The sequence below is a fragment of the Schistocerca nitens genome, chromosome 2 (assembly GCF_023898315.1).
Source record: "Schistocerca nitens isolate TAMUIC-IGC-003100 chromosome 2, iqSchNite1.1, whole genome shotgun sequence".
NCBI classification, from domain to species: domain Eukaryota; kingdom Metazoa; phylum Arthropoda; class Insecta; order Orthoptera; family Acrididae; genus Schistocerca; species Schistocerca nitens.
The window spans coordinates 453,468,524-453,495,856 of NC_064615.1; the positions used below are offsets into that span (position 1 = coordinate 453,468,524).

Below are 27,333 nucleotides of genomic sequence, written 5' to 3' on the forward strand. Positions count from 1 at the left end.
TGTTGGAACAGCAAGTTCCCTTGCCGGTCTAGGAATGGTAGAACGATGGGTTCGATGACGGTTTGGATGTACCGTGCACTATTCAGTGTCCCCTCGACGATCACCAGTGGTGTACGGCCGGTGTAGGAGATCGCTCCCCACACCATGATGCCGGGTGTTGGCCCTGTGTGCCTCGGTCGTATGCAGTCCTGATTGTGACGCTCACCTGCACGGCGCCAAACACGCATACGACCATCATTGGCACCAAGGCAGAAGCGACTCTCATCGCTGAAGACGACACGTCTCCATTCGTCCCTCCATTCACGCCTGTCGCGACACCACTGGAGGCGGGCTGCACGATGTTGGGGCGTGAGCGGAAGACGGCCTAACGGTGTGCGGGACCGTAGCCCAGCTTCATGGAGACGGTTGCGAATGGTCCTCGCCGATACCCCAGGAGCAACAGTGTCCCTAATTTGCTGGGAAGTGGCGGTGCGGTCCCCTACGGCACTGCGTAGGATCTTACGGTCTTGGCGTGCATCCGTGCGTCGCTGCGGTCCGGTCCCAGGTCGACGGGCACGTGCACCTTCCGCCGACCACTGGCGACAACATCGATGTACTGTGGAGACCTCACGCCCCACGTGTTGAGCAATTCGGCGGTACGTCCACCCGGCCTCCCGCATGCCCACTATACGCCCTCGCTCAAAGTCCGTCAACTGCACATACGGTTCACGTCCACGCTGTCGCGGCATGCTACCAGTGTTAAAGACTGCGATGGAGCTCCGTATGCCACGGCAAACTGGCTGACACTGACGGCGGTGGTGCACAAATGCTGCGCAGCTAGCGCCATTCGACGGCCAACACCGCGGTTCCTGGTGTGTCCGCTGTGCCGTGCGTGTGATCATTGCTTGTACAGCCCTCTCGCAGTGTCCAGAGCAAGTATGGTGGGTCTGACACACCGGTGTCAGTGTGTTCTTTTTTCCATTTCCAGGAGTGTAGTTAAGGTATGACATCTAATGTCACTTTGCGCATGCATAATATCCATATTCTCTCTGTTGCATTGACTACCAACACCCACAAATACAGAAGTTTAGCACGTAGATTTCAAGATTAAAATTCGTTTCGTACGCAATTTCATTCGAATGGAAAAAGAGATTTTCTCGAAGCTGCTCACTACGATTGAAAAGATATTTACCGGCAAGATACAAACATAACCCAATCCATAAACGCAGAGATAGCCATATATAGGCTGTTCCAAAAAATTGTGTCGAATACTTTGAGAGGTGGTACAAGGAAAATAAGTCCAATAAACATGAGTTGGTGAATTCATACTTTCTGGAACAAGTCCAATAAACTTGGGTCCAGGAATGCATACTTCCTGCAAACACAAGTCACCTGCCCTCCAGTGATTCCCATTTGACTTCTCCAAACATATCGCTAATACTTGCTTGTTGTTCGAACCTACTAGTAACAGGTGTAGCAGCCTGCGTCTGGACTGCTTCGATGTCTCCCTTTAATCCGACCTGGAAAGGATCCCTAACACTCGAACCACTACTCAATAACGGGTCGCACCAGTGTCATATATGCGGCGTCCTTTACAGAAGAACCACACTTTCCTAACATTCTCCCAATAAACCGAAGTCGACCATTCGCCTTCCCTACTACTTCTTACATGCTCATTCCATTTCATATCGCTTTGCAACATTACGTCTTGGTATTTAATCGATGTGACTGTGTCAAGCAGCACACGGCTAATAAGGTATTCGAACATTATGGGTTTGTTTTTGCTAGTCGTCTGCATCAACTTACTGTTATATACACTGATCAACACCCACGTGATAATAAAATTTGCTTTATTAGGTGTAGCCAGGACACCACTTAATTTTACAACAGATACACTTCTTTGGAAAATAAAAAGACTTTTCTCCTCCCAAAAATTTAGTATAAAAACACGAATATGCAACCTTAATAAAATTGACTTTTATAACTGAACTGATTTTACGTTCCTTGGTAGTGCTCTCTCGATGCTCTCCAACGGATGCCGAGGAGTTAGACGGGCCGGGTTCGATTCCCGGCGGGGTCAGGGATTTTCTCTGCCTCGTGATGACTGGGTGTTGTGTGATGTCCTTAGGTTAGTTAGGTTTAAGTAGTTCTACGTTATAGGGGACTGGTGACCTCAGAAGTTAAGTCCGATAGTGCTCAGAGCCATTTGAAGCATTTTGTAATTTTGCGGGTCCCTTCTTTTCCCTTCTTATATACAGGAGTCACCTGCGCTATTTCCAATCGCTTGGGACTTTATGCTGGCCGAGAAATTCGCGGTAAATGCGAGATAAGGGGCCAATGCCGTAGAGTACAAAGGAACACATTGTACTGGTCGTTGGGCAAAAAGAGACCAGCCACATGTAGTCGGCGCTCCACTACGGACCATGACATTTCCTATCTTGTAGTTTTGTTAAATGTGGTGGGAAACCGCACCTGTTGTTTCACGTGACCCCTTCTTGCCTGCTGCTGGTGTAGGTGGACCATGGTGAACCACCTCCTCTCCTTCAGGGACCCTCTGGTTCGGAACGCTCCCTACGTACGTGAAATAATGCAGTGCGCCATATCGAACTCCTGGGACTCTGTCGTCACACGCCGCCCCTCTGCCAGTTCCCCGATGATTCTTTCCCTTGTGAAGTCATCTAAATGTCGTCCACAGATCATATAGTAATGGAGACCACCAGCACAGTGCACGCACGCACGCACACACACACACACACACACACACACACACACACACTCACACACACACACACACTCACACACTTACACACACACACACACACACACACACACACAAATCTCTTCCCCGTCCTTCAACTGCCTCGTGTTGTGGGGCAGCCCCATTTGGCGCTGTCACACTGACCTCACGAAATGTGACGCAAGTTTTCTGTGCACGACTGGGAGATCTTTGGCAACACGTTCTAGCACTTTCATTCATTTCTAGCTCATCGTTAAGTTTTGCAGGGCAGTGTACGTTTCCAGACTTAATCAATGTGACAGCGTCAGTACTTAAAAGCACGGTGCGCTGCTGTGCCGGCGATTGCGAGCTGCCTCACGGTGACGCGTTTCGGCAGGCGGCGGGGAGCTGTCGTCGCTGGCGCGGCGGCGCTTCAGCAACGTGAGCGACGTGGTGTCGCGCAAGCTGTCGCACACCATCGGCTGGCTCAACGCGCCCGCCTGCGACATCGTGGAGCAGGGCCGCGCCCTCTGCGCGCATTACATCCGCGCCCGCCTGCGCCGCTCCGGGCTCTCCACGCGCAGGTACGTCCCGCCTCCAGAGGGGCACGCTGCAGGCTGCAGGCTGCAGGCTGGTTGTGGCACACCCTTCGCCGACCTGCCTGCCGGGCTAAGGCCAGTTCACAATGGCCGTCACGTCACGAAACCAGTACGTCAAGGTGTATTCACACTGTCCGTCACGTCACGGCGCGTCAAGTAAAGTCACGTGGTCTCAACTCGTATGGCTGTATTCAACGTTTTCCTTTTCTTTTCTCCGCGGGAATTGCGATCTTCGCAAGATAATTTTCAACTGTTTTTACGCGCGAAGCGCACATACTCAACTCTTTAGGTTTTATACGTGGATGCTGGATTGCACATTTATACGAAAACGACATTTATTGGACTCAGTTGGTATGCACCTTGCAGGGATAGCTTGTATATTAGAGAAGAAAGATAGAAGCACAAAGCAAATAAAAAAAAAGAGCGAGGGACCGAAAAAATGTCATTACGTGGTGCAGAAGGGGAATTTCACACACTATACAAGGAGCTCGAGGAAGGGGAATCAGCATTCCATATTTTTGAAAGTCGAAGCATCAGTTTTTTTTCATTTGTTACGTCAAATTGCTCCCAGAATTACTGAAAGGAACACAGTGTTACGAGCTGCCATCACATCACATCAAAAATTGCTTTGTTTAAGCTCAAGTTTAGTTCCTAGTCCAGTGCAAATTTTTGTGCAGTAGTCATATCTTCCTCAATGCCTTTCCCTACAAGATTTACAGGTTTCATTGGATCTTGTATTTGGCTTTTAATAGTTCAAGCGTCTCATTTGTACTGGGGTGGCTAGTGAAACCATATAATATTGACCGCCGATGCTCGCAAAACTGTTTGACACACAAGCCAAGGAGCTACTCAACAATAAATAAGCCTGCCATGAGCACATATTTAAACAAACAACTTTCAGTGTCTGAATCTTTCAATCCATTTCCTTATGAAATACTACAAATGGTTCAAATGGCTCTGACCACTATGGAACTTAACATCTGAGGTCATCAGTCCCCTAGAACTTAGAACTACTTAAACCTAACTGACCTAAGGACATCACACACATCCATGCCCGAGGCAGGATTCGAACCTGCGACCGTACCGGTCGCGCGGTTCCACACTGTAGCGCCTAAAAATACTACAAATGCCTGACAATATTAAAATAAATTCCACCTACTAATCAGTTTCCACCACAACACTTTTTTCACTTCCAGTTGCACCCATAATGCAATCTATCACATTGTAAAATATTAAATATGGCATCGGTATCTATAAAAGTCCACTTTTTAAATGCAGTAGGGGGCAAGTAGTTTAATATGCTCATATCGCACAATTCAGGCTGCTACCTCATTGCTTCAATTAATCTTTCTTCATTTATTATACATTTTATCAGAAGAAATAACGAAACGAACCAGTTTATAACAAATAACGAACAACAAACAATTGGTATCAACCGCGAAAACTACGACGAAGCGAAATATGGAGAGCTGCGCACGGCCGTGTCCCGAGAGTAAATGAGTTTGGGGGTCACGTCATCAACAACGGAGGATGACGTCAACAGTCAAAACTTTCTTCCCGAGAAACTTTGACGGTGACGTGACGTGAGGGGACTGGACGGCGACTGTGGATGCCGCCATTTGAAATGCATTGCACCGTGTTTTTACGGGACATGACGTGACGGCTAGTGTGCATTGGCCTTATTCACTCGCCGGCGACCTGGGAGCCTTTGCTGCGTTAGGTTCTGCAAAGCCCTGTATTTTTCCGCCTCTACTGTTATTTAGATTAATTACGCAAGGGTGGTTGGCCACAGTTTCAGTTGAACTTTGCTATAGTACCTGTTAATCCCTTTAATTTGCAGGAGCTGGTTGGCCACGGATTAATTTGAACTTTACTATAGTGCCAGTTAATCCCTTTAAATTCTCTTCAGTCATATTGAAAGTCATTCAGTACAGAGAAACGGAACCCACTCGAGGTGGTGTATCAGATGTATGATACGGCAGATTGAAACAGAAAGAATGCGGAAAGTCGGGCACATATGTATTTGAATGGCAGTCTTGAAAAGTAATCGCAATTGGATTGCTGGGTAATTTGAAAATCGTTGAAACTGGGTAGTTGAAGGTACTGCGTGCCCTATTTCTTACCTATATGAGCATACTACAAGTGGACCTAAACTTAGCGTAAGGGGGTTTTTGGTTTTCCGACCTTTTTACCCTTAGGATATGAGTCTAATTTTAGAACACATGAGCTTTGGCAATCATACAGCTTGCACCCATAGCCTCCAAATCTACAATATTGGATTGTTATGTCACAGAAATGGGTAAGGCCAGGATATGTGAAGGCTATGCAGGTTGCACTTGTATTCGAGGCCACCATCTTGGATTTTATACTTTGCACGAGTGACCTACTTCCGCCATCTTGGATTTCCGTCAATAGAACAGTTGCCCATCTTGGATTTTTTTAATTTCGTGTCAGTTTACACCTAGGAGCGTTAAGCTCTTCCCACAAATGTGCTGTGACATCATAAGAGCAGGAGCAAACCCTGTAACACAAGTGGCCATTTTGAATTTCCTCCAATTTTTGAGTTTCCCACAACTTTATACAAAGGGCAACTGGTCTGTGACGTCACAGTAGTGGGATGTTGGAAATCTGGTGACTCTCCATGGTGTCATCGATGATGTAACAGGGGAAGGAGTTATCTGGCAACAATGCAGACTGCAACCATACCCCCTCAGCTACCCTGACCACACCTGAAATGACTTCACCTTATGTCTGTGGCATATTATGTAAGAACACGTGCTGCATCCTACTCAACAAAAAATCCTCAATACAGTCCAAAATTTTTTTTATTTCCATGTGGTCCTTGTTTCGTTAAGAAATGTTGGGGCGGCACTGAATCGAATGCCTTTTGAAAGTCATGAAATACTGTATCGTCCTCATTACCCTGGTCCATTGATTACCATGTAAGACGTGGTCTTGAAGCAAAGTTCTCTGCTAACCATCTAGTTATCACTTACTGTCGACTGCTGTTGCACTACACAATTTTATTAACACACGCTCAGAAGAGTGAAAGAGTGAACTTCTCTGACACGTTCATGAGTGAAAGAGTAACGACTGTCAGATAGCTACGCATAGCCAAGAGTGTAACAGAAAAATCGGAATACATTTAAAGCACTGTTCGTGATCGACTTGGGACTGCAATAGCCGATTGATGCTTATGTTGACTGAGGGCTAGAAGCAATTACAGCAGCAGTTATTTTTTTGGTGTCATATAAAAGGAAGTTAAAGTTGTCCTAACTAATACGGTACCTACGTATAGTAACAGCAGCCATTTATGCCATTATTGCATTATGACTTAGTTTTTGCTCTCAGAAGAACATCTGGGGAGAATCAGTCCATGCTGAAATCACTGTAACGTGATAGAGTGTTCTTCGACGTTGCTTTTCAGCTGAGTCATTAGTGCACTTAACTTCACCGCCGTAATAGGCCACTACTTAAAAACACACAAAAAAACAAAAAATAGCTTTTGTAGTTATCACAGGACAAACAAAGAAACAAGTCAATACTCTATTATTGAAGCAGAACAACAGTCTACCCGTATGTGACAAAAAATAAGGTCACCTTGAGTATGTAACAGATTAGCGCGATGAGAAAAACGAATGATAAAAATCAACTGCAGTATTGCTGTGCCTACATAGTCTTCTGTCAAGACGGGGATCACGTAGAAACAGGCTAAGGAAAAGAAAATTTATCATCGCATCTACTCATTGAACATGCATAACTGAACAAAGCTCGAAGTGCCAACACCAAGCTGGCGCGGTAGGTCGGAGGGGTACAGAGCACCAAGTCCAGCATACCAATGTGTACAGCATACTGTGGAACTGTTTTTTTTCTTTTTTATTTAAGGTATACTTTAAATACGTACTTTTTTTCAGAATTAATCTTTCACTGTGCTGTGGATTCTGCACTGTTTTGAAATTTCCTTGATCGAATTTGAAACCCTGCCATTCTTACTAGCTGAGAATCTGTGTATGACTTCCAACCTCTTTCCTTCTTTCCAAACTTCGCAGAACCTCTGCTGCATACCATGGAGTAGGATCCTGGCATAAAATTTGCAGGCAAACGGCTTAGTCACAGCGTAGGGGATAGTTTCCAAAATGATCGTTCACTCTCCGGCGCAGTGTGTGCAGTGTTTGCTATTTTCAGAGTTGTCGTTATCTCTTATCATAAACTTTTACGAGTAATCCAATACTGGGACATGCACAGCGAACTGTGGCCGTCTGAACAGGACATGTAGCGGGCGCTGTTGCCCGCGCGTGCCCACACTGCTTGCTGCTCGCTCGCGCTGTCGGCCACCAGTTCCCGCTCCACCTCTCTGCTTCTCTGCTACCACGCTCTTTTGTCACCGGTCCGCACGCGGCAAGTCAGGCCTCTTTCCCTCGTGCCGACAGTGTCGTCTGAGTCGAAGTCTTATTGACATTAGTGTTAGAACAAAATTAGTGAGAGGAAAATGGCTTTGGAGGAGTTAAAATGCTGGAAACGAAAATCGATAGAATCCCTACGCTTCAACCCGCAGTTGGAGGAAGATTACTTTTTACTGAAACACAAACCGCCCCTCAATATCTGTTCCGTGACTCTACTTTATCGGCGTGGAAGAATTACCACGTGAAGCGACATTTTCAACTTCTTCACGAGAACTTTATGATCACTTTGAATACTGAGGAAAAGAAAGCCAAACTTCTCGATGTAAAGCAGGAAACGGAGAAAGATGAAATTCCATAAACTATATCATTTCTTGAAAATGTTTCTGTTACTTATAATGGATTATGTGAAAAACATCCAACAACTGGACGTCACGCCCAGTTGTCATGAGGATACCTTATACGCCGACTTATTCTAAACATTGACTATCCAATTTAAACAGCATATAAGGTACAACGCCGTTTGCGGTGGATTTTCAATGTTCAATGTTTAGAATATGTCCAGCCATTAGGAACAGATGTGCTACTGTGTACTGCGCTTTTGTGAAGTGACAAGCACCTGCGAGTGATATATATATCGCAGGTGCTTGTCACGTCAAAAATAAATATTTTACTTATTATAAACCTTTTATAATAAACTGATTTTTATCCACATTGGCGTGAGATCCAACGTAAAATGAACACGTTTGATAACAAAGACTGTTTAAGACCTGTGGACGACAGCAAAGTCTATCGAAACCGGCTGTTTCAAATAAAGAAATATTAATACGATCTTGGACGTTGATTGTTTTTACCTAGGAAAACAGATCGCTCCTTCAGTCTTCTCAAAACGAGAAAATTCAATCGAAGCCTTAAGTGGTTTTATTCTATTTACCTCTCCCTTTTAACGCATTTACAGGAAGAGAACGAAGTCATCGAGAATTATGGTGCATTGAGAGGGAGCTGTCACATATCTCTTAAAATAATCAAAACAGCGAGTCCCTTTCTCGTGGAGAATTTTTGAAACAGTGTCTTTTTTGCTGCTGCAACAATCTTATGTAGAACGACTCGTCCGGTTTTCGAAAGAGTTCCTGTTTCACGGAGAACAGTTCCCAGATGAACCAAAGAAATGGAGAACGAATTGAAATGCAGCTAAAAGCTAAAACTACAGATTTTTTTGTTTGTTTGGATGAAGGCACGGACGAAGCAGATGTTGCTGAGATGCAACATCTGTGAGAAGTTAAAGTTGATGGAGGAACGCACTTATTTAGTGCCAGCGCGTGATATAACTACGGGTGACGACATATTTTCTCAGTTAGGAAACATTAGTGACAAATATGACCCCTGTTGAGAAAAGTTACGCTGATTGCAACAAGTCTAGCTTCTGCAGTGATTGGTCAGTTACTTTGATAAGGAGAAATTGAAAGAAGTTGTTATCCAGCAGGAATACCAGCTATGCACTGCGTCGCCCATTGCGTTAATCTGCTGGCAAAATGTCAGAATATATGGTGTCATGGATATTGTCGTAAAAACAGTCAATAAATTGACATCGCACGATTTTGGACATCTGTAGTTTAAATCCTTCCTGGCAGAATTTGAGGTATGATTATGAGGATGAGCCGTATTTTTGTGGAGCAGCTGGTTGACTTGCGGTGGTGTTTCAGAACGTTTTTATCAACTTGCATAAAGACATGCAGAGTGTTAGGAGAGGAGATGACGCGTAAGAGCGTACGCTCTAGTGCAAATTCATTTGCTTTGGTTCACTACAGAAATGCTATAAGCTGACTATTATTATTTATTCATTCGATGGCAGTATTGTGTAACAGAAGATTGGCCTTTAAGGCAACACTTCAGAAAAAGTAGGTAGTCATTGCACTGTCGTACTGTAACGATTACGACAATAACTAACGTCACCACAAACTCGAGCGTCAGCTGTCGATCGTGTAGTATCGGGAGTCTTCGGTACCGTTCGCGAATAAGAGAATGCGAGCTGCTCGCACGTGGTGCCCTCAGGCGATGCACAGCGTCCACAGTGGCCACGGGCAGCTCACGTTCCTAGCCCTGTTCCTGAGCGTTCGAAATGTGGAATGAAAACCAAGTGTGGATACGTGTCTCAACTTGGTGTTTACCTGTCATACGGGTATTAAGAACCCAACTTATTAACTAAAAACGTACATCTAAATCCTCACTCCTCCAGTTACCTCACGTTTGTGGCGGAAGATAGTGCTGGTACCACTACAGTTTCTCCCCTCACTGTTCTATCGGCACATGGTGCTTTGGGAGAGGTCGCTCTAGGTGACGCTCTGTGTGAGCTCCGATTCCTCTGATCTTCTCGTTGTGGCCATTTCACGAGACTTACGTGGGAGGAGGTAGTATGTTTCCCGACTGCTCTAGGAATGTACGCTCTCTGAATCCGAGCAACAGGTCTCTTGTTGATACTCCTGTTGCGGCGACTTCTGGAATTTATCGAGACTCTCCTTATCACCTGTTAAACGATCTCGTGAGAAAACGCGCAGCTCCGCGTTGAATCTTCTCTATATCTTCTGTAAATCCAACCCGCTAACGGATGCAGACTGATTAGCGATACTCAGGTATGGGTCGAACAAGTCTTTCGTTCACTGCTACTTCCTTGGATGTATTGAATTTCCTTAAGATGCTCACAATGAATCTCAGCCTGGCTTCTGCTTTTCCTACTATTTGTTTTATATGGTCATTAAACTCATCATTCCTATGTATTTTACGGTTGTTATTGGTTTCCGTTGCTTAAAGCCAATAGCGTAATTGAACTACCCACTGCTTCATGAGTTCGGTGTGGGACGGCGGTGGTGTGGGTGGACTGCTGTGGCCTATTGTGGGGTTGTGAACCACTGAGGGCTACGGCGGGACGATACCTCTCCGTCGTTTCCAGGTCCCCGGTTCAGTACACAATACACACCCACTGCATCCCTTGAAATCACTGTAATCTATGTGGCACGAAATTTGGTGTGCATAACCTAGCAGATCACTATCATGCACATTCTGTAAATTCTATGGAGCATCCTTGAAAGGGGCAAACATTGGTTTTTGTGACAACTACGCCTTGTTCCCCCTTGAATATCCGTAGTTTTTCTTACGCACTACACGGTCATATTGCTGCGCTCTTATTCGAAATCTGTTCGTAATTGCTTCTTTACTCTGCTGCAAGTGATCGTCCATGTACGTAATTGTGTTTGTACCCGCTCCTTGGACAATGACTGTCCTTTATTACGTTTAACTGTGGTTCCCTGTCCGACGAGGATGATGAACTGCATGGCTCGACACCTGTTTGAGTATCACCTTCACTTGTTAATCACGTATCGCAATCATTGCACTCCTGATGTTCATTTTCCGCAGTGTCGAGCACATACGACCACTACACAATCTACTGACTCATCTTTCATAAAGCCTAGTATTTCATCTGACACTGCTTTCTCATTCTGCGAAATTCCTTTGATTCCTTTGCTTCCTTTCTGACGAAATGTCAACTTCGGCAACTGTAGTTGTACACATAATGCAATGTGAATCTTCAGGTTTTGGCGGCGCAAAGACTGTTCCATTAAGTTTCGGGCGTGCAGCCGCAAGAAATCTTCTTCTTCTTCTAATATTTCGGTTGTATAACGTTCAGCCATCTTCAGAGTGAGCGGCGGCAGAGACGTGCATAATGCGCGAGTTGTATCTATGACTCCGCAGTTGATCTGTGTTGGCATATCGATCTATCATTGTGAGCTGCACTGTGACGACCTCTTTGCGAGTTTATTACAGCAAGTGCCGGATTCCATGATTTATCAAGATTGAAACCACTATCTCTATTAATTAAATTCGTCGTCAAGCGAATTTCAATTGCCTCCTTCACTATCGAGTCCCAAAATGATGATGTAGTTGCCAAAATTTCGACGTTGTCATAGAACATACTGTGACCATTATCAATACAGTGGTTCTCGCTTCCCACGCCCGTGTTCCCGGGTTCGATTCCCGGCGGGGTCAGGGATTTTCTCTGCCTCGTGATGACTGGGTGTTGTGTGATGTCCTTAGGTTAGTTAGGTTTAAGTAGTTCTAAGTTCTAGGGGACTGATGACCATAGGTGTTAAGTCCCATAGTGCTCAGAGCCATTTTTGAACCATCAATACAGTGCTCTGCCATTGCCGACTTGTTAGGTTGTAAAAGTAGTGTGTACCTCCGGTGTTCTGTACATCTTTCTTGGACAGTACGAGTTGTTTGTCCAATGTAAGAAAGGCCACATTCACATGGAATTTTGTAAACTCCAGATTTTCGGAGCAGCAAATCATCTTTGACGGAGCCCACGAGTGCAGCTGTCTTGGGTGGAGGACGAAAAATCACTTTTGCTTTGCGTCTGCCGAGAATGCGTCCTATTTTTGATGATAGGCTACCCACATATGGCAGGAAGGCCATCGATTTAAAGGTTTCTTCATCTTCTTCTGCTTTCTTTGTGGCCTCTTTCGGTTTCATTTTCAGTGCCCTCTGTATTTGTTGTGGAGAGTACCCATTGTCTTCAAACACTCTTTGTAAGTGGGAAAGTTCATCTTGCAGACTGCTTTCGTCAGAAATAATATGCGCTCTGTGAGTCAAAGTTCGGAGAACACTCATTGTCTGGGCAGGATGGTGGCAGCTATTTGCACGTAAATACAGATCGGTGTGCGTCGGCTTCCTATACACTTCATGTCCCAAAGTGCCATCCTCTCTGCGCCGAACCAAAACATCCAAGAATGGAAGGCATCCCTCCTTTTCAATTTCCATTGTGAACTTTATTTGATCGTGGAGGGAGTTCAGATGTCTTAAGAAGTCTTGCAAGTTGTCTTCACCATGGGGCCAAACTACAAAGTTGTCATCAACGTACCTCCATAATACCGTGGGTTTCAAGTCAGCAGATTCAAGCGCCTTCCCCTCGAAGTCTTCCATAAATAAATTGGCCACCAGAGGGGATAAGGGACTACGCATGGGGACTCCGTCCGTCTGTTCAAAAAATTCGTTGTTAAATAAGAAATATGTGGAGGTCAGAACATGTTTAAATAAAGCTGAAATCTCTTTGTCAAAACTTCTTTCAATAAGTTGTAGAGATTCTGGAAGGGGAACCTTTGTAAATAAAGCCACCACATCAAAACTAACTAATATATCAGACGGATTCATTGTCAATGATTTCAGTTTACTAATGAAGTCAGCCGAGTTTCTTATGTGGTGAGTACATTTTCCCACGAGGCCTCAACAATGACGCCAGATGTTTGGCAACGTCATAGGTCGGAGAGCCTATGTTACTCACTATGGGGCGTAGAGGAACATCTTTCTTGTGGACCTTTGGTAGTCCATAAAGTCTAGGAGGCACCGGACCACTTGGTTTCAGTCTCCGAACAACTTCTGGTGGAAAGAGAGAATGTTTGGTCGCAAGAAGACCAGACTCTGGATGGCCACATGGCACTACCGAAAGGGAAGACCACTGCGTTCGTTGCATGACTCTGGAGCATCATATTGCTTCTGCAGCAGCAATTTTGGCACCAGTTGCCACCACAATGACACAACGAACTGTTACTTTAAGGACAGTTCCGAGCTATTCCACTGACCCCAAACCACTGCCATTTGTGGCTTCAGTGGAGAGTTCATTCAAAGGTAGGGTGAAAGTCTGTTGTGTTTTCTGATGAAAGCTGGTTCTGCCTCGGTGCCAGTGATGGCCATGTTTTGGTTAGGAGGAGGTCAACTGAGGGCCTGCTACCAAGCTGTCTATGGGCAAGACATACTGTAACTACACCTGGAGTTATGGCCTCGAGTGTGATTTCATGTGACAGCAGGAGCACTCTCGTGGTTATCCCTCACAACACGACTGCAGAGTGTACGTCTGTCTCGTGATTAAGCTGCAGTCCCTCCACTACAGATCAGATGCCAACAACGCCTACTCAATTACACTGTACACGTTGGCAGCTCCCCTAAGCATCCAAACTACCGAGTCCTTTTTCCTAGTAACGAGATCCACCTCCCACAACAGAGACCCAAAACTGGTGTCGCAATTGCAGTTCGACTACAGTATCTCTGCTCTGAACTCCAACTTCCCCCACTGTCACCTCTTGTCAAGGAGGAATCGCATATGCTCCCACAACGTGTAGACTGACCTCAGATTTGTCTCGATCTATCCTTTGGACTGAAAGACTCAGTTCATCCCATTATGTTTCGCCACCTGTTCCTGGCTGTACTCGATGCATCTACAGGTTCGGAAATAATATACTCTGACGGTTGGTCGGTTAATGGCCATACCAGTTTTGCATACACACATGCAAGGTGCAGTGAACTACGCTCCTTGCTGAATGGATACAGCGTCTTCACTACTGAATTGGTGGACACCGAACGAGCCCTTAGTCATGCTCGTTCTTGCACTGGCAAGATGCTTCTAATCTGCAACGACTCCCTGAGCAACCTTCAGGTTATAAACCAGTGCTACACTCATCGCCCAGTAGTCACGAGTACCCAGGATCTTCTTTCTAATCTCCATCAAGCTGGACAGCAAGTTGTCTTTGTTTGGACCCCTGGACACGTTGAGATCTCAGGGAATAGACATGCTGACCAACTGACAAAGTTGGCTACCAGGATGCCGATTTTGGAAGTTGGGGTCCGAGAACTGGACATCCAGTCGACTCTATGGCACCTATTGTTACGTGTATGGGCTTCCCAAACAAACTGAGGGTGATAAAGGAGACTATAACCATGTGGCAGTTTTCCGTTGCGCTTCTCGAAGGGAATCCACTATACTTTGTTGGCTACACATTGACCACACTTGGCTGACCCACAGTGACATTCTCAGAAGTGAGTACCCACCTTACAGGCGATGTGGTATCCCCCCCCCCCCTTGATGGCCCACATCCTACTAGACTGCCCAAATTTGACTGCTTTGCGGCGATCTCTTAACCTTCTTGGCACACTACCTCTGGTGCTAGCAAACGACGCCAAAGCGGCTGAGGCTGGTTCACATTTCACCAAGAAGGTGGTTTCTACTCCTCTCTGCGATGTGGAGCACTTTGGTACCATTGACTGCCTGAGGGGTTGGAGGGACACTCCTCTCCTGCTCTGGCCCAGGGGTCCTGTGGTGGCCCTTGCTGGACGGTCTGGCCTGGCCCCTACCCTTCCATCTTTTTATTCCCTCGTTCTTTTATGTTTATCGTGTGAGATCCAACTCGCTTTATTTGCTCATAAGGCCCAGAAAATATTAGATACAGGCTCCCAGGTAGATGCCATTTTCCTTTACTTCCGGAAGGCGTTCGATACGGTTCCGCACTGTCGCCTGATAAACAAAGTAAGAGCCTATGGAATATCAGACCAGCTGTGTGACTGGATTGAAGAGTTTTTAGCAAACAGAACACAGTATGTTGTTCTCAATGGAGAGACGTCTACAGATATTAAAGTAACCTCCGGCGTGCCACAGGGGAGTGTTATGGGACTATTGCTTTTCACAATATATATAAATGACCTAGTAGATAGTGTCGGAAGTTCCATGCGGCTTGTCGCGGATAATGCTGTAGTATACAGAGAAGTAGCAGCATTAGAAAATTGCAGCGAAATGCAGGAAGATCTGCAGCGGATAGGCACTTGATGCAGGGAGTGGCAACTAACCCTTAACATAGACAAATGTAATATATTGCGAATACATAGAAAGAAGAATCCTTTATTTTATGATTATATGATAGCGGAACAAACACTGTTAGCAGTTACTTCTGTAAAATATCCGGGAGTACGCGTGCGGAACGATTTGAAGTGGAATGATCATATAAAATTAATTGTTGGTAAGGCGGGTGTCAGGTTGAGATTCATAGGGAGAGTCCTTAGAAAATGTAGTCCATCAACAAAGGAGGTGGCTTACAAAACACTCGTTCGACCTATAGTTGAGTATTGCTCATCAGTGTGGGATCCGTACCAGGTCGGGTTGACAGAGGAGATAGAGAAGATCCAAAGAAGAGCGGCACGTTTCGTCACAGGGTTATTTGGTAAGCGTGATAGCTTTACGGAGATGTTTAGCAAACTCAAGTGGCAGACTCTGCAAGAGAGGCGCTCTGCATCGCTGTGTAGCTTGCTGTCCAGGTTTCGAGAGGGTGCGTTTCTGGATGAGGTATAGAATATATTGCTTCCCCCTACTTATACCTCCCGAGGAGATCACGAATGTAAAATTAGAGAGATTCGTGCGCGCATGGGGGCTTTCCGGCAGTCGTTCTTCCCGCGAACCATACGCGACTGGAACAGGAAGGGAGGTAATGACAGTGGCACGTAAAGTGCCCTCCGCCACACACCGTTGGGTGGCTTGCAGAGTATATATGTAGATGTAGATTTAGAACTGCATTCTGGACAAAGCGGCTCGCTCACCTTATCCCTCCTTCTCCTTGATCTTATCGCCATGTTATTGTATCTTGCTTACATTTAGGTTTCGGAGTATTTGCCTCTTGTATTCTTCTCTGAGGATTATTCCTGGTTTGGTTCATACAGGATTAAAGAACTGATGACGTCGAACTTTGAACTCTTTAACTCCAAAACCAAACACCCATTCTGGTGATTCGACCTGTTGTGCTGCCATTCATGAACATCATTCCAGGGGGTGTTTTCCAACAGGATAGCAGCAGCGCAGATACCTCTGTTGCAGTCTAATTTAGTGTACAGAGAGTGGACGTGTTCCCTTGGCGTGCTCAGTCACCAGATCTATCTCTAACCGAGCACATACGGGACATCAGGCGACAACTCCAGCGTCATCCACAACAGCATAAATCGTGCCTATCGTCCCTGTATTGACCGAGCATGTGCAACAGGCATGGTACTGCTTCGCACAAACTGACGCTTGGCACCTGTACAACACAATGCATGCACGTCTGAATGCTTGCTTTCAGCGTTCTGACGGTTTGATTATTAATATACTGGCATTTCACATTTTCAATGTCTTACTTTGCACTTATATTAACCCGCGATCTCGCAATGTTACTTAAATATGATACCTGGACAAATGTACTCCCGAAATTTTATTACTCTACATTAATTACTGTTTGTGTTGCGATTTTTTTCCCGCCGGTTTAAGGTCCCTGAGCACGGTGTTATTGACGGCAGGTGCGGGCTGCAGCGGCTGCGCGGCTCGCCGGCGGCGGTGCGCGACGTGTTCCCAGAGCTGGCGAGCGTGGGCCGCGAGCTGGAGCGGCTGCACCCCAAGCTGTTCAGCGCGGTGGCGCGCCAGGCCAGCCCCTCGCCGGGAGGCGTGCTCGCCGGCGACAAGTCCGCCGGACTCATCCTCACCGCCGTCGCCCGCGAGCTCTTCAAGAACGCCGACCAGGTCGGCAGCCAGGTGTTAAATAAGCCCCAAACGACTACCATCCCGCTGTGAGCCCGTTATTTTACTTAATAATGCTACCAGGTACGAAACACAGAGAGTGAAACGTTATCTACAACTCGTACAGAAACCAGACTGCAGTTATAAACAGGCGAAGGATGTGGCAAGAAAACAGTACTTCAGATGCGAGTGAGACGGGGTTGTAGCCTATCCGGATATTATTAAATTTGTGCACTGAGCAAGTAGTAAACGAAACCGAGGAGAAAATGAGGTCCATTTTCACAAAAGTCAACATCTACAAAAAAAATAAAGTTTTCAGGAAACACATTTTACTGGATTACTTGACCAGTACCTATAATTTTAGATACGTAATACAATAGCGGATAAAAATTTCTATCTGCTTTCAGTTGCAAATAAAAATTACGTATAACTCATGACTTTCTTTCCAAAACTAATCATCCACAGAACGATTATTTTATAGCAGTAAAGTTCTATCTTATTTTTGACTACTGAACAAATAATAATTTAGTAAACTGGTTCTTTAAGGTACTGCAACTTATTATTCTCATCGCCATGTTCGTTGCAACTTTTTTGCCCGAGAGCCAATGATGACATCGTGGAACGGTGCTTCGGGCCACATTTGTTATCGATCTTATTATTAATTGGTAACCTACATACAGTAGTACGTTATCAGCCCCAATAGACTAGCTACAATAAGGGTGCAAAAAGTGGGCAGGCGATCCCCAGTACTGATCGTTAAAAGTCGGCACTATTCGGACTACTTAGTGTCGGCTGCTCTCTATTTGAAGACTGTTTTCTGTTTCTGATTGCTATAACCCACAGCGACCGAAAGTTGTAACATTGCAATTTCCTAGCGAAATGTTGTGTTCCCCGTGTGAGCCGACGATTCATTTATTAATAACAGTAACCTTCTGTAATGTAATACGATCACAAAATTAAAATATTATTGTCTCTGTATTTTTGTTTGTTACTGAGCAGGAAAACTACACTCTTAAGAAGCTCGTAACTTAAGCTGATTCGGCTTTTAGCTTCTTTAATTGTCAGCTTTTTTTTCACACCGTCATGCTTTCTACGTTTCATTACAGATCACTGATTAATGTCCTTGAAACTATCTATGTTAGTTCACTTCATTTCAACAGTGATCGGAGAGAAAAAGTATGTTGCTTCGAATTTGCAAATGGGACCACATCCTATTTATACACTACTGCCCATTAAAATTGCTACACCAAGAAGAAATGCAGATGATAAACGGGTATTCATTGGACAAATATATTATACTAGAACTGACATGTGATTACATTTTCACGCAGTTTGGGTGCATAGATCCTGAGAAATCAATACCCAGAACAACCACCTCTGGCCGTAATAACGGCCTTGATACGCGTGGGCATTGAGTCAAACAGAACTTGGATGACGTATTCAGGTCATGCAGCTTCAACACGATACCACAGTTCGTCAAGAGTAGTGACTGGCGTATTGTGACGAGCCAGTTGCTCGGACACCATTGACCAGACGTTTTCAATTGGTGAGAGATCTGGAGAATGTGCTGGCCAGGGCAGCAGTCGAACATTTTCTGTATCCAGAAAGGCCCGTACTGGACCTGCAACAAGCGGTCATGCATTCTGCTGAAATGTAGGGTTTTGCAGGGATCGAATGAAGGGTAGTGCCACGGGTCGTAACACATCTGAAATGTAACGTCCACTGTTCAAAGTGCGGTCAATGCGAACAAGAGGTGACAGAGACGTGTAACCAATGGCACCCCATACCATCAAGTCGGGGGATACGCCAGTATGGCGATGACGAATACACGCTTCCAATGTGCGTTCACCGCGATGTCGCCAAACACGGATGCGACCATCATGATGTTGTAAACAGAACCTGAATCCACCCGAAAAAATGACGTTTTGCCATTCGTGCACCTAGGTTCGTCGTTGAGTACACCATCGCAGGCGCTTCTGTCTGTGATGCAGCGTCAAGGGTAACCGCAGCCATGGTTTCCGGGCTGATAGTCCATGCTGCTGCAAACGTCGTCGAATTGTTCGTGCAGGTAGTTATCATCTTGCAAACGTCCCCATCAGTTGACTCAGGGATCGAGACGTGGCTGCACGATCCGTTACAGCCATGCGGATAAGATGCCTGTCATCTCGACTGCTAGTGATACGAGGCCGTTGGGATCCAGCACGGCGTTCCGTATTCCCCTCCCGAACCCACCGATTCCGTATGCTGCTAACAATCATTGGATCTCGACCAACGCGAGTAGCAATGTTGCGATACGATAAACCGCAATCACGATAGGCTACAATCCGACCTTTATCAAAGTCGGAAACGTGATGGTACGCATTTCTCCTCCTTACACGAGGCATTACAATAACGTTTCACCAGTCAACGCCGGTCAACTGCTGTTTGTGTATGAGAATTCGGTTGGAAAGTTTCCTCATGTCAGCACGTTGAAGGTGTTGCCACCTGCGCCAACCTTGTGTGAATGCTCTGAAAAGCTAATCATTTGCATATCACAACATCTTCTTCCTGTCGGTTAAATTTCGCGTCTGTAGCACGTCATCTTCGTGGTGCAGCAATTTTAAAGGCCAGTAGTGTAAATAAGAACTCTGGCTTCAGACATTTTAAATGTTAAGCTTCGTTTTATTAACCCATTAGCAGTGGTCTTTAAATCATAGAGATTCCAGTTCTTGCCCATAACACTGAAGCTAACACGGTAACTCAGAACCTCATGATAGTGCAATGGTACAGTTCTGCTTTCAACTTTTCTCAATTATTTTGTGATGGTATGAAATACTTTCTAAGGAGGCAAGTAACTGTGGCTCCTGATTGGGGCGTAGTGAGCTACTTTGTCGAAAACAAACAATAAACGTCTACCACAGGCAGTAGATGTTCACATTTGGCAAAATTCGTTTTTTAGTTTACAAAAATTTCGCAGTTTTGTCGGCAATATTAAATAGGCAGATACAAAGTTTTGAAAAACAGATGTACTGCAATGGATTCTTCCAGCTTAGAAGTACACGGATTATGTATAACACATCACTGTAAATTTTGTAGTTGTTGAAACTGAAAAAATAAAAGCTCTGTGAAGTTGTCCGATGATATTGTAATTCTGATAGACATGCCAAACCACTTGGAAGATGGTTCAAATGGCTCTGAGCACTATGGGTTCAAAATGGCTCTGAGCACTATGGAACTTAACATCTATGGTCATCAGTCCCCTAGAACTTAGAACTACTTAAACCTAACTAACCTAAGGACATCACACAACACCCAGCCATCACGAGGCAGAGAAAATCCCTGACCCCGCCGGGAATCGAACCCGGGAACCCGGGCGTGGGAAGCGAGAACGCTACCGCACGACCACGAGATGCGGGCTGAGCACTATGGGACTCAACTTCTGAGGTCATTAGTCCCCTAGAACTTAGAACTAGTTAAACCTAACTAACCTAACGACATCACAAACATCCATGCCCGAGGCAGGATTCGAACCTGCGACCGTAGCGGTCTTGCGGTTCCAGACTGCAGCGCCTGTAACCGCACGGCCACTTCGGCCGGCCCACTTGGAAGAGCAGTTGAACAGAGATAAGTGGAATTTCGTCGAATCAAATAGGACAGAGCTGAGGGAATTACGTTAGGAAATGAGACAGTAAATGTAGTAGACGAGTTTTGCCATTTAGGCAAATCTCCTCGCAGATTCACGTTGCGCAGGATTTGAGTGGGAGCGTAGTTTCTCTGGGGGTCGTGCAAGCGTGAATTTTTAGTCATTCTTTGTTTAATCAGGCAGCAATTTACAGTGCTAGATTCAGTACAAATACAGTTAACCATCGCGCTCATCCTCGTACATTAATTAACTTCACATAACAGATAACAAATAAAAGAAAAGAACTATTCGCCCCACAGTAATGTAATAACCTGATCTCCAAATATAGAATAAAAGGCTATCCCAAGATACTGGCATACATTACACAGACAAAACAGTATTGCTTTTGCCCACAAACGACTTTACAAGAGGGCACCAAAATAAAGTAGCAACAAGTGCAATGGCTTGCTAGAATGATCAACAGTCCGCTACTACTAACACCTCCGCTGTATCTAAGAGAGACAACAGACAGGACAAGACAGCCAACACAGATAGACAGCCTATTATGGAATCAAAAATGAAAATACTTGACCAAGGAAAATGTACACTGACTTGTCACTAACACACTCAGAACGACCTCACCGTGTTTTCAAATACCATACAATAATGGTACATTCAGGTAGCACTACGGGCATTTAAATACAGAACTTATGGCACAATCAAATTCCTCACAGTCTCGCCGTGCTTCTTCACAAAACGCTATACTAGGCCACCTTCACCAATCCCAGCACACACCTACAAGCTGTATTTTGATCAGTCAAAACCCTGACAACTACCAATGCCCACTGACTCTAATAATGGCACACAACAAGCACACGTCACTTTATGCCCTGCCCTGTACTGCCATAACTGGAACTCTCCACCATGCATCCCCCCTTTATGTGAGCTGCCATCATCTTATGGACGCTGGAATGCAGACACCATCTTCTAGCACAGCTCATTCGGCCATGCCCCATATTCACCGCGACAACTCACCGCTGCTGCTGCTGCAGCTTCCGTCTCGTTCCCGTGGCACACTGCTTACCCAGGATGTAATATTCTTAGTGGTCGTTAATGAACTGGCCTCCTACAACAGCAACTCCTCGGGCCTGCCACACTGAAGTAAAAAAAGTCCAAGTAGCACGCCAAACGAGGCCCCGGCACCGTCCCATGACTTACCAGCTCGCGGCAGTCTCTGGCACGGTCTCGAGTCGATGTCGCCGCTTCCGCTCCGTACCACAGTCTCATTCTGTCCGGGCACGTCGGCTGTCGTGTCGATTCCCGGTCCCTGGCAAGGCACAGCAGACTTGTCAGCGACTTCCGCACAGTGGCCACGGTGCTGGCATCCGGTTGATGAGCCCGTTTGAGCTCCGTGCTTCCAACGGCCAACCATTATGTTGTGCTGCGCCAGCGAGGGTGAGAGCGGTGCTGCCCCTGTCCTGCTGCCGAACACGCCTTCTGGCCGCATGACAGAGCCTGACCCACGCACGTGCGCGGGAAGAGAGAAATGCCGTGAAATTTCCTGCTGTAACACTATCATGTTGGTTTAATACAACCTACATCTACATCTACATCTACATGCATACTCCGCAAGCCACCTGATGGTGTGTGGCGGAGGGTACCTTGAGTACCTCTATCGGTTCTCCCTTCTATTCCAGTCTCGTATTGTTCGTGGAAAGAAGGATTGTTGGTATGTGTGGCGTGCGTACTGTAAGACCTTCGGTACACACACCATCAGATTATTTGACTTGTCGCTCTAACGAAGTAGCCGAGTGTCAGCAATATGTCTCGTGGTCTTATCGTGGCATGTTTATCTTCTGCCGTTAGGTCAGACGATAGAAATGCCACTTGCACGCATAGAGTAGCAGATTGACGATTACCAACTTTAAACAGAACTTGATTAATTTTCACACACATTTATTAAAATAATAAAAATCATAAACCTTACTTAACTTGGTTCTGGATGCTATTTACAGTTGACAATCTGAAGTTCCTTTGATCTTGGTACGTTAATCTTATTCTCACATTTCTCTGATACTTGACAAAGTGTCTATACATTTCTCTTCATGGCTATGTACAGGAATATGATAATCTTATTAGGCGCAGACTGAAACTTGACTATAGACTAATGCAGACTGGTACGGACTGGTGCAGACAAATGCAGACTGACTAGTCAGAGGTCTGTACACACGTTATAATACCTCGCGCGTTCAGGTATCACTGCGTGAGTGTGATCCGCGAGGAGAAAAGGTTCTACGTTAACAATCTCATTCGCTGCGTTACATATTAATATGCGGATCGGAGGAAGCAGAATTTGGTCCGTCTCTAAGACAGCGCCATCTCGTAGTGCGGAGACGGACGAGCGCTGCGCCTGCACTGTTGTGCTTAGCGGGGCGCGCTCTAGTGGGAAAGTTGTGTACGCGCTGACTACGCGGAACTATGTACACAACAGTATGCCTGTGTGTGGGCTCTAATCTCTCTGATTTTATCCTCATGGTCTCTTCGCGAGATATACGTAGGAGGGAGCAATATACTGCTTGACTCCTCGGTGAAGATATGTTCTCGAAACTTCAACAAATGCCCGTACCGAGCTACTGAGCGTCTCTCCTGCAGAGTGTTCCACTGGAGTTTATCTATCACCTCCGTGACGCTTTCGCGATTACTAAATGATCCTGTAACGAAGCGCGCTGCTCTCCGTTGGATCTTCTCTATCTCATCAACCCTGTCTGGTACGGATCCCACACTGTTGAGCAGTATTCAAGCAGTGGGCGAACAAGTGTACTGTAACCTACTTGCTTTGTTTTCGGATTGCATTTCCTTAGGATTCTTCCAATGAATCTGTCTGGCATCTGCTTTACCGACGATCAACTTTGTATGATCATTCCATTTTAAATAACTCCTAATGCGTACTCCCAGATAATTTATGGAATTAACTGCTTCCAGTTGCTGACCTGTTATACTGTAGCTAAATGATAAGGGATCTTTCTTTCTATGTATTCGCAGCACATTACACTTGTCTACATTGAGATTCAATTGCCATTCCCTGTAGCATGCGTCAATTCGCTGCAGATCCTCCTGCATTTCAGTACAATTTTCCATTGTTACAACCTCTCGATATACCACAGCATCATCTGCAAAAAGCCTCAGTGAACTTCCGATGTTATGCACTAGGTTATTTTATGTATATTGTGAATAGCAACGGTCCTACGACACTCCCCTGCGGCACACCTGAAATCACTCTTACTTCGGAAGACTTCTCTGCATTGAGAATGACATGCTGCGTTCTGTTATCTAGGAACTCTTCAATCCAATCACACAATTGGTCTGATAGTCCATATGCTCTTACTTTGTTCATTAAACGACTGTGGGGAACTGTATCGAACGCCTTGCGGAAGTCAACCTACCTGGAAACCCGTGTCTATGGCACTCTGAGTCTTGTGGACGAATAGCGCGAACTGGGTTTCACACGATCGTCTTTTTCGAATTTAACCGCAGTTTAAAGGTATTTTTCCTCACACAAGTAATACAAAGTGTGACTCTGTCCCAGCAGAAGGGGAACGAATGTTCGAATGATCGTGTGCGACAGTATGTACACGGGGACGCAACGTGTGATTTATACATGAAAGCCGAGTGCGCGCAGTCCCTTCTTCTCGTAGTTTAGTTGTAGCCAATTTGCTTACCTCGCTTCTTGGTTTCTTCTCTGTCGGTCGCGAGCTCTAATGCTCGTGCAATAAACAGTGCCTAATAATGGGTGAGTTCAAATGCTTAAGCTTAATGAGAATCGTAAAATGCTAGGACGCCAGCTGATGTTGTCCAATCGCAAAATTAGTAAAACTATTCCTAGAGTCAATCTATCGTTAATACTCATAATAAGATTGCCGGTCATTAAACGTTAGTTCCCGAGCACCGCAAAAGTCACAAAAATGCGCCACACGATCTTAGAATTCGTATGAGATCACACAAATATTTCTCCGAGGCAGCTTTGACATTTAATTCTGTCTTTACGCGAAGTTGCACTTCATACGCTTGTTCGCATTTTGCCACGTTGAAAACTGCTGGTACACTGCCTTGGATTAACGCATCGCACAAATACGTCACGCGAGGCAATTTTTCAACAAATTACTCTGTCTTTACATGAGATGTGATTTTATACACGGATTCAAGTATTACCTCCTCGGAGACAGATCGTACATTACTAGTGCACTATCTCAGCAATTTGGCGTCTGCCATCTCAGGGCACAGTTGTAATTGGTCCATCCTTACCATCAGTAAGCACTGACAGTACTAAAATTTGTAATTATCATTTCGTGTTGAATTGAGTGATATTGAAATTATTATTAACAACTTCTCTTTGCAAGTAAAGTCATCAGTATGGTAGGAAGCTTCATATTAATAATTAAACAATAAATATGAATAATAAATGGTTTGCTTGTTGGCGCCCAGCGTGGTAGGTGAATACCCCACTGCCTCTCTGTTCCAGTACGACACGCCTCTTGCTCCCCCGGTCGTTCTCACACTATGTGACCACCTGACGCGTCGTTAGGTGAGTCTGCTTTGTGCTCCTACCTAAGTGCTAACTTCCCATTATAAAATCTTCCTATACTGCATTAAAACATAGCAACAAAATGCAGAAAACGTTGGTAGTGATGTGGCATAAACGCCACTGTGACACAGTCCCCATAAAAGCTGTTGCTTTTCTGCACTCACGGTATAACACAAACTATAGTGGACGAACTAGAACCACAACGAAATACTGCATTTCACAAAGAGAATTCTGAATAAGCCACTATCACGAATTGTTTCTTGCCACTTGTTGCTCAGTTTCAACTCCATTGCTTTTCTTCTGTGGCTGTGTACGAAAACAGAAAAACAGATGACTTTGAAAGCTGCTTGCTTTTATATTGCTAGTCCCTTCTATGAGACCCTGGAATGGATCGCCAAATAAAAGAGTAAGTAAATTTGGTGAATGTAAGCGACTACATGCATATGGCACAAAATTAGATACTGGTTCCTTGGAGGCCAATTATTATATTCGAAATCTTTCACTTACCGCAATAACATAATCATGACTATTGGTAAGGCCCATACTATCATGAACTGAAACAAAATGTAGTTGTTATTTTACTTTAGACACTAAAATATTACTCAATAGTTTCGACTACATCTCACCTGTGCCATAGCCTCTCCAAGCTGAAGATTACTTACCCACTTTTTAAAATATGCCTATGAAGATTAGTCTATATTATCAAAGCAAGAAAAATTACGACGAACACCGTGCACTTGCGAAGCTTTCACCATGTCTTTGTAGATTCGAACAGCTCAGACGTGTCCCATCCCGCACATTATAATTTAATGGCACGTGTACCCACCCTTCATTTGTAGAGCGGTTGGTGTGCTTCGTAGCAGTCGCGATGATGTCACTGTAATCCTTTTGTAAGCCTGTGGTCAATATCACTCCAAAACAAGTGATCCGGCTATTGCGTGCGCTCTGCTGTGTTTTTCTCTTAAAAGTCAGTAGTCACCTCCCTCCTGTGAAGGGTCAGAATAGCTTCCCCTGTGCCATCGTGCCGTCCGCACCTGCCTGGCAGACAATCTGCAGTGTTGCTCATTACCAAGTGCACCTCTGCTTCTTACAACTCAGTGCTTCACTATAAATAGTCATTTATCGTAATCTCACAAATTTTTGCAAAGACTCAATGTGGTGTCACCGCCAGACACCACACTTGCTAGGTGGTAGCCTTTAAATCGGCCGCGGTCCATTAGTATACGTCGGACCCGCGTGTCGCCACTGTCAGTGATCGCAGACCGAGCGCCGCCACACGGCAGGTCTAGAGAGACGTCCAAGCACTCGGCCCAGTTGTACAGCCGACGTTCATAGCAAGGGTTCACTGATAAATACGCTCTCATTTGCCGAGACGACAGTTAGCATAGCCTTCAGCTACGTCATTTGCTACGACCTAGCAAGGCGCCACTACCAATTATATTGAGCTTATTATAAAACCTGTACCGTCAAGAGCAATGTACACCAATTATGGATTAAAGTTAAGTATTACATCATCTACGTACTTTATTTGCAATTCTCAAGACATTGTCCTGTTCCAGACCTCACGCCAGTCAGCGTGTAATTAAACGCGTGCATTTCGGCCTCCTCTAGCAATACGGTATTGGCTCTTCTGTCGACACTTCACTCAAGACTGTGGAAATCCGACACTAATATTTCTAAAGCCTAATATAAGGGCGATCATAAAGTTTCTGTCTGAGGACGTTGCTGCAGCATATATGCAACCTAGTGCGACGTCGGTGCGGGTGTATAAGCACAGACACGTAAGCGAAGGGTTATGTGGCATTCGTGTGTTTCCGAAGGGCGTGGGTAAATGCGGAAACGTGAATTATGGCGACGTTATTATCAATTGTGTCCAAGTAAGACCAATGTGCTGTTTTTCTGTTCTTGTCTGCTGAAGGACAAACATAGGTACAATCCATGGGAGAACGAAGCATGTCTGTCGAAAACCGCCGTTTTGGAGAGGTGCGACACGGAGTGCTGCTGCTTCGTGATAACGCACTTGCCCGTATCGCAATTGTCGCAACGCCGAAGTTACGCCAACTCAAGTGAGAGGCACCAGAGCACCCGCCCTATAGCCCTG

General features: G+C 45.3%; 1 protein-coding gene across 1 annotated transcript in view; it reads left to right on the forward strand.

Annotated features, from left to right (window-relative positions):
- LOC126235085 (uncharacterized) overlaps positions 1 to 27,333 on the forward strand; it is a 1,179,108-nt gene that overhangs the window by 1,100,915 nt on the left and 50,860 nt on the right. The window contains exons 10-11 of the mRNA XM_049943819.1: positions 3,093 to 3,279; positions 16,833 to 17,052. Of these exons, the coding sequence (XP_049799776.1) occupies positions 3,093 to 3,279; positions 16,833 to 17,052 (407 nt within the window). The remainder of the gene's footprint in view (positions 1 to 3,092; positions 3,280 to 16,832; positions 17,053 to 27,333) is intronic.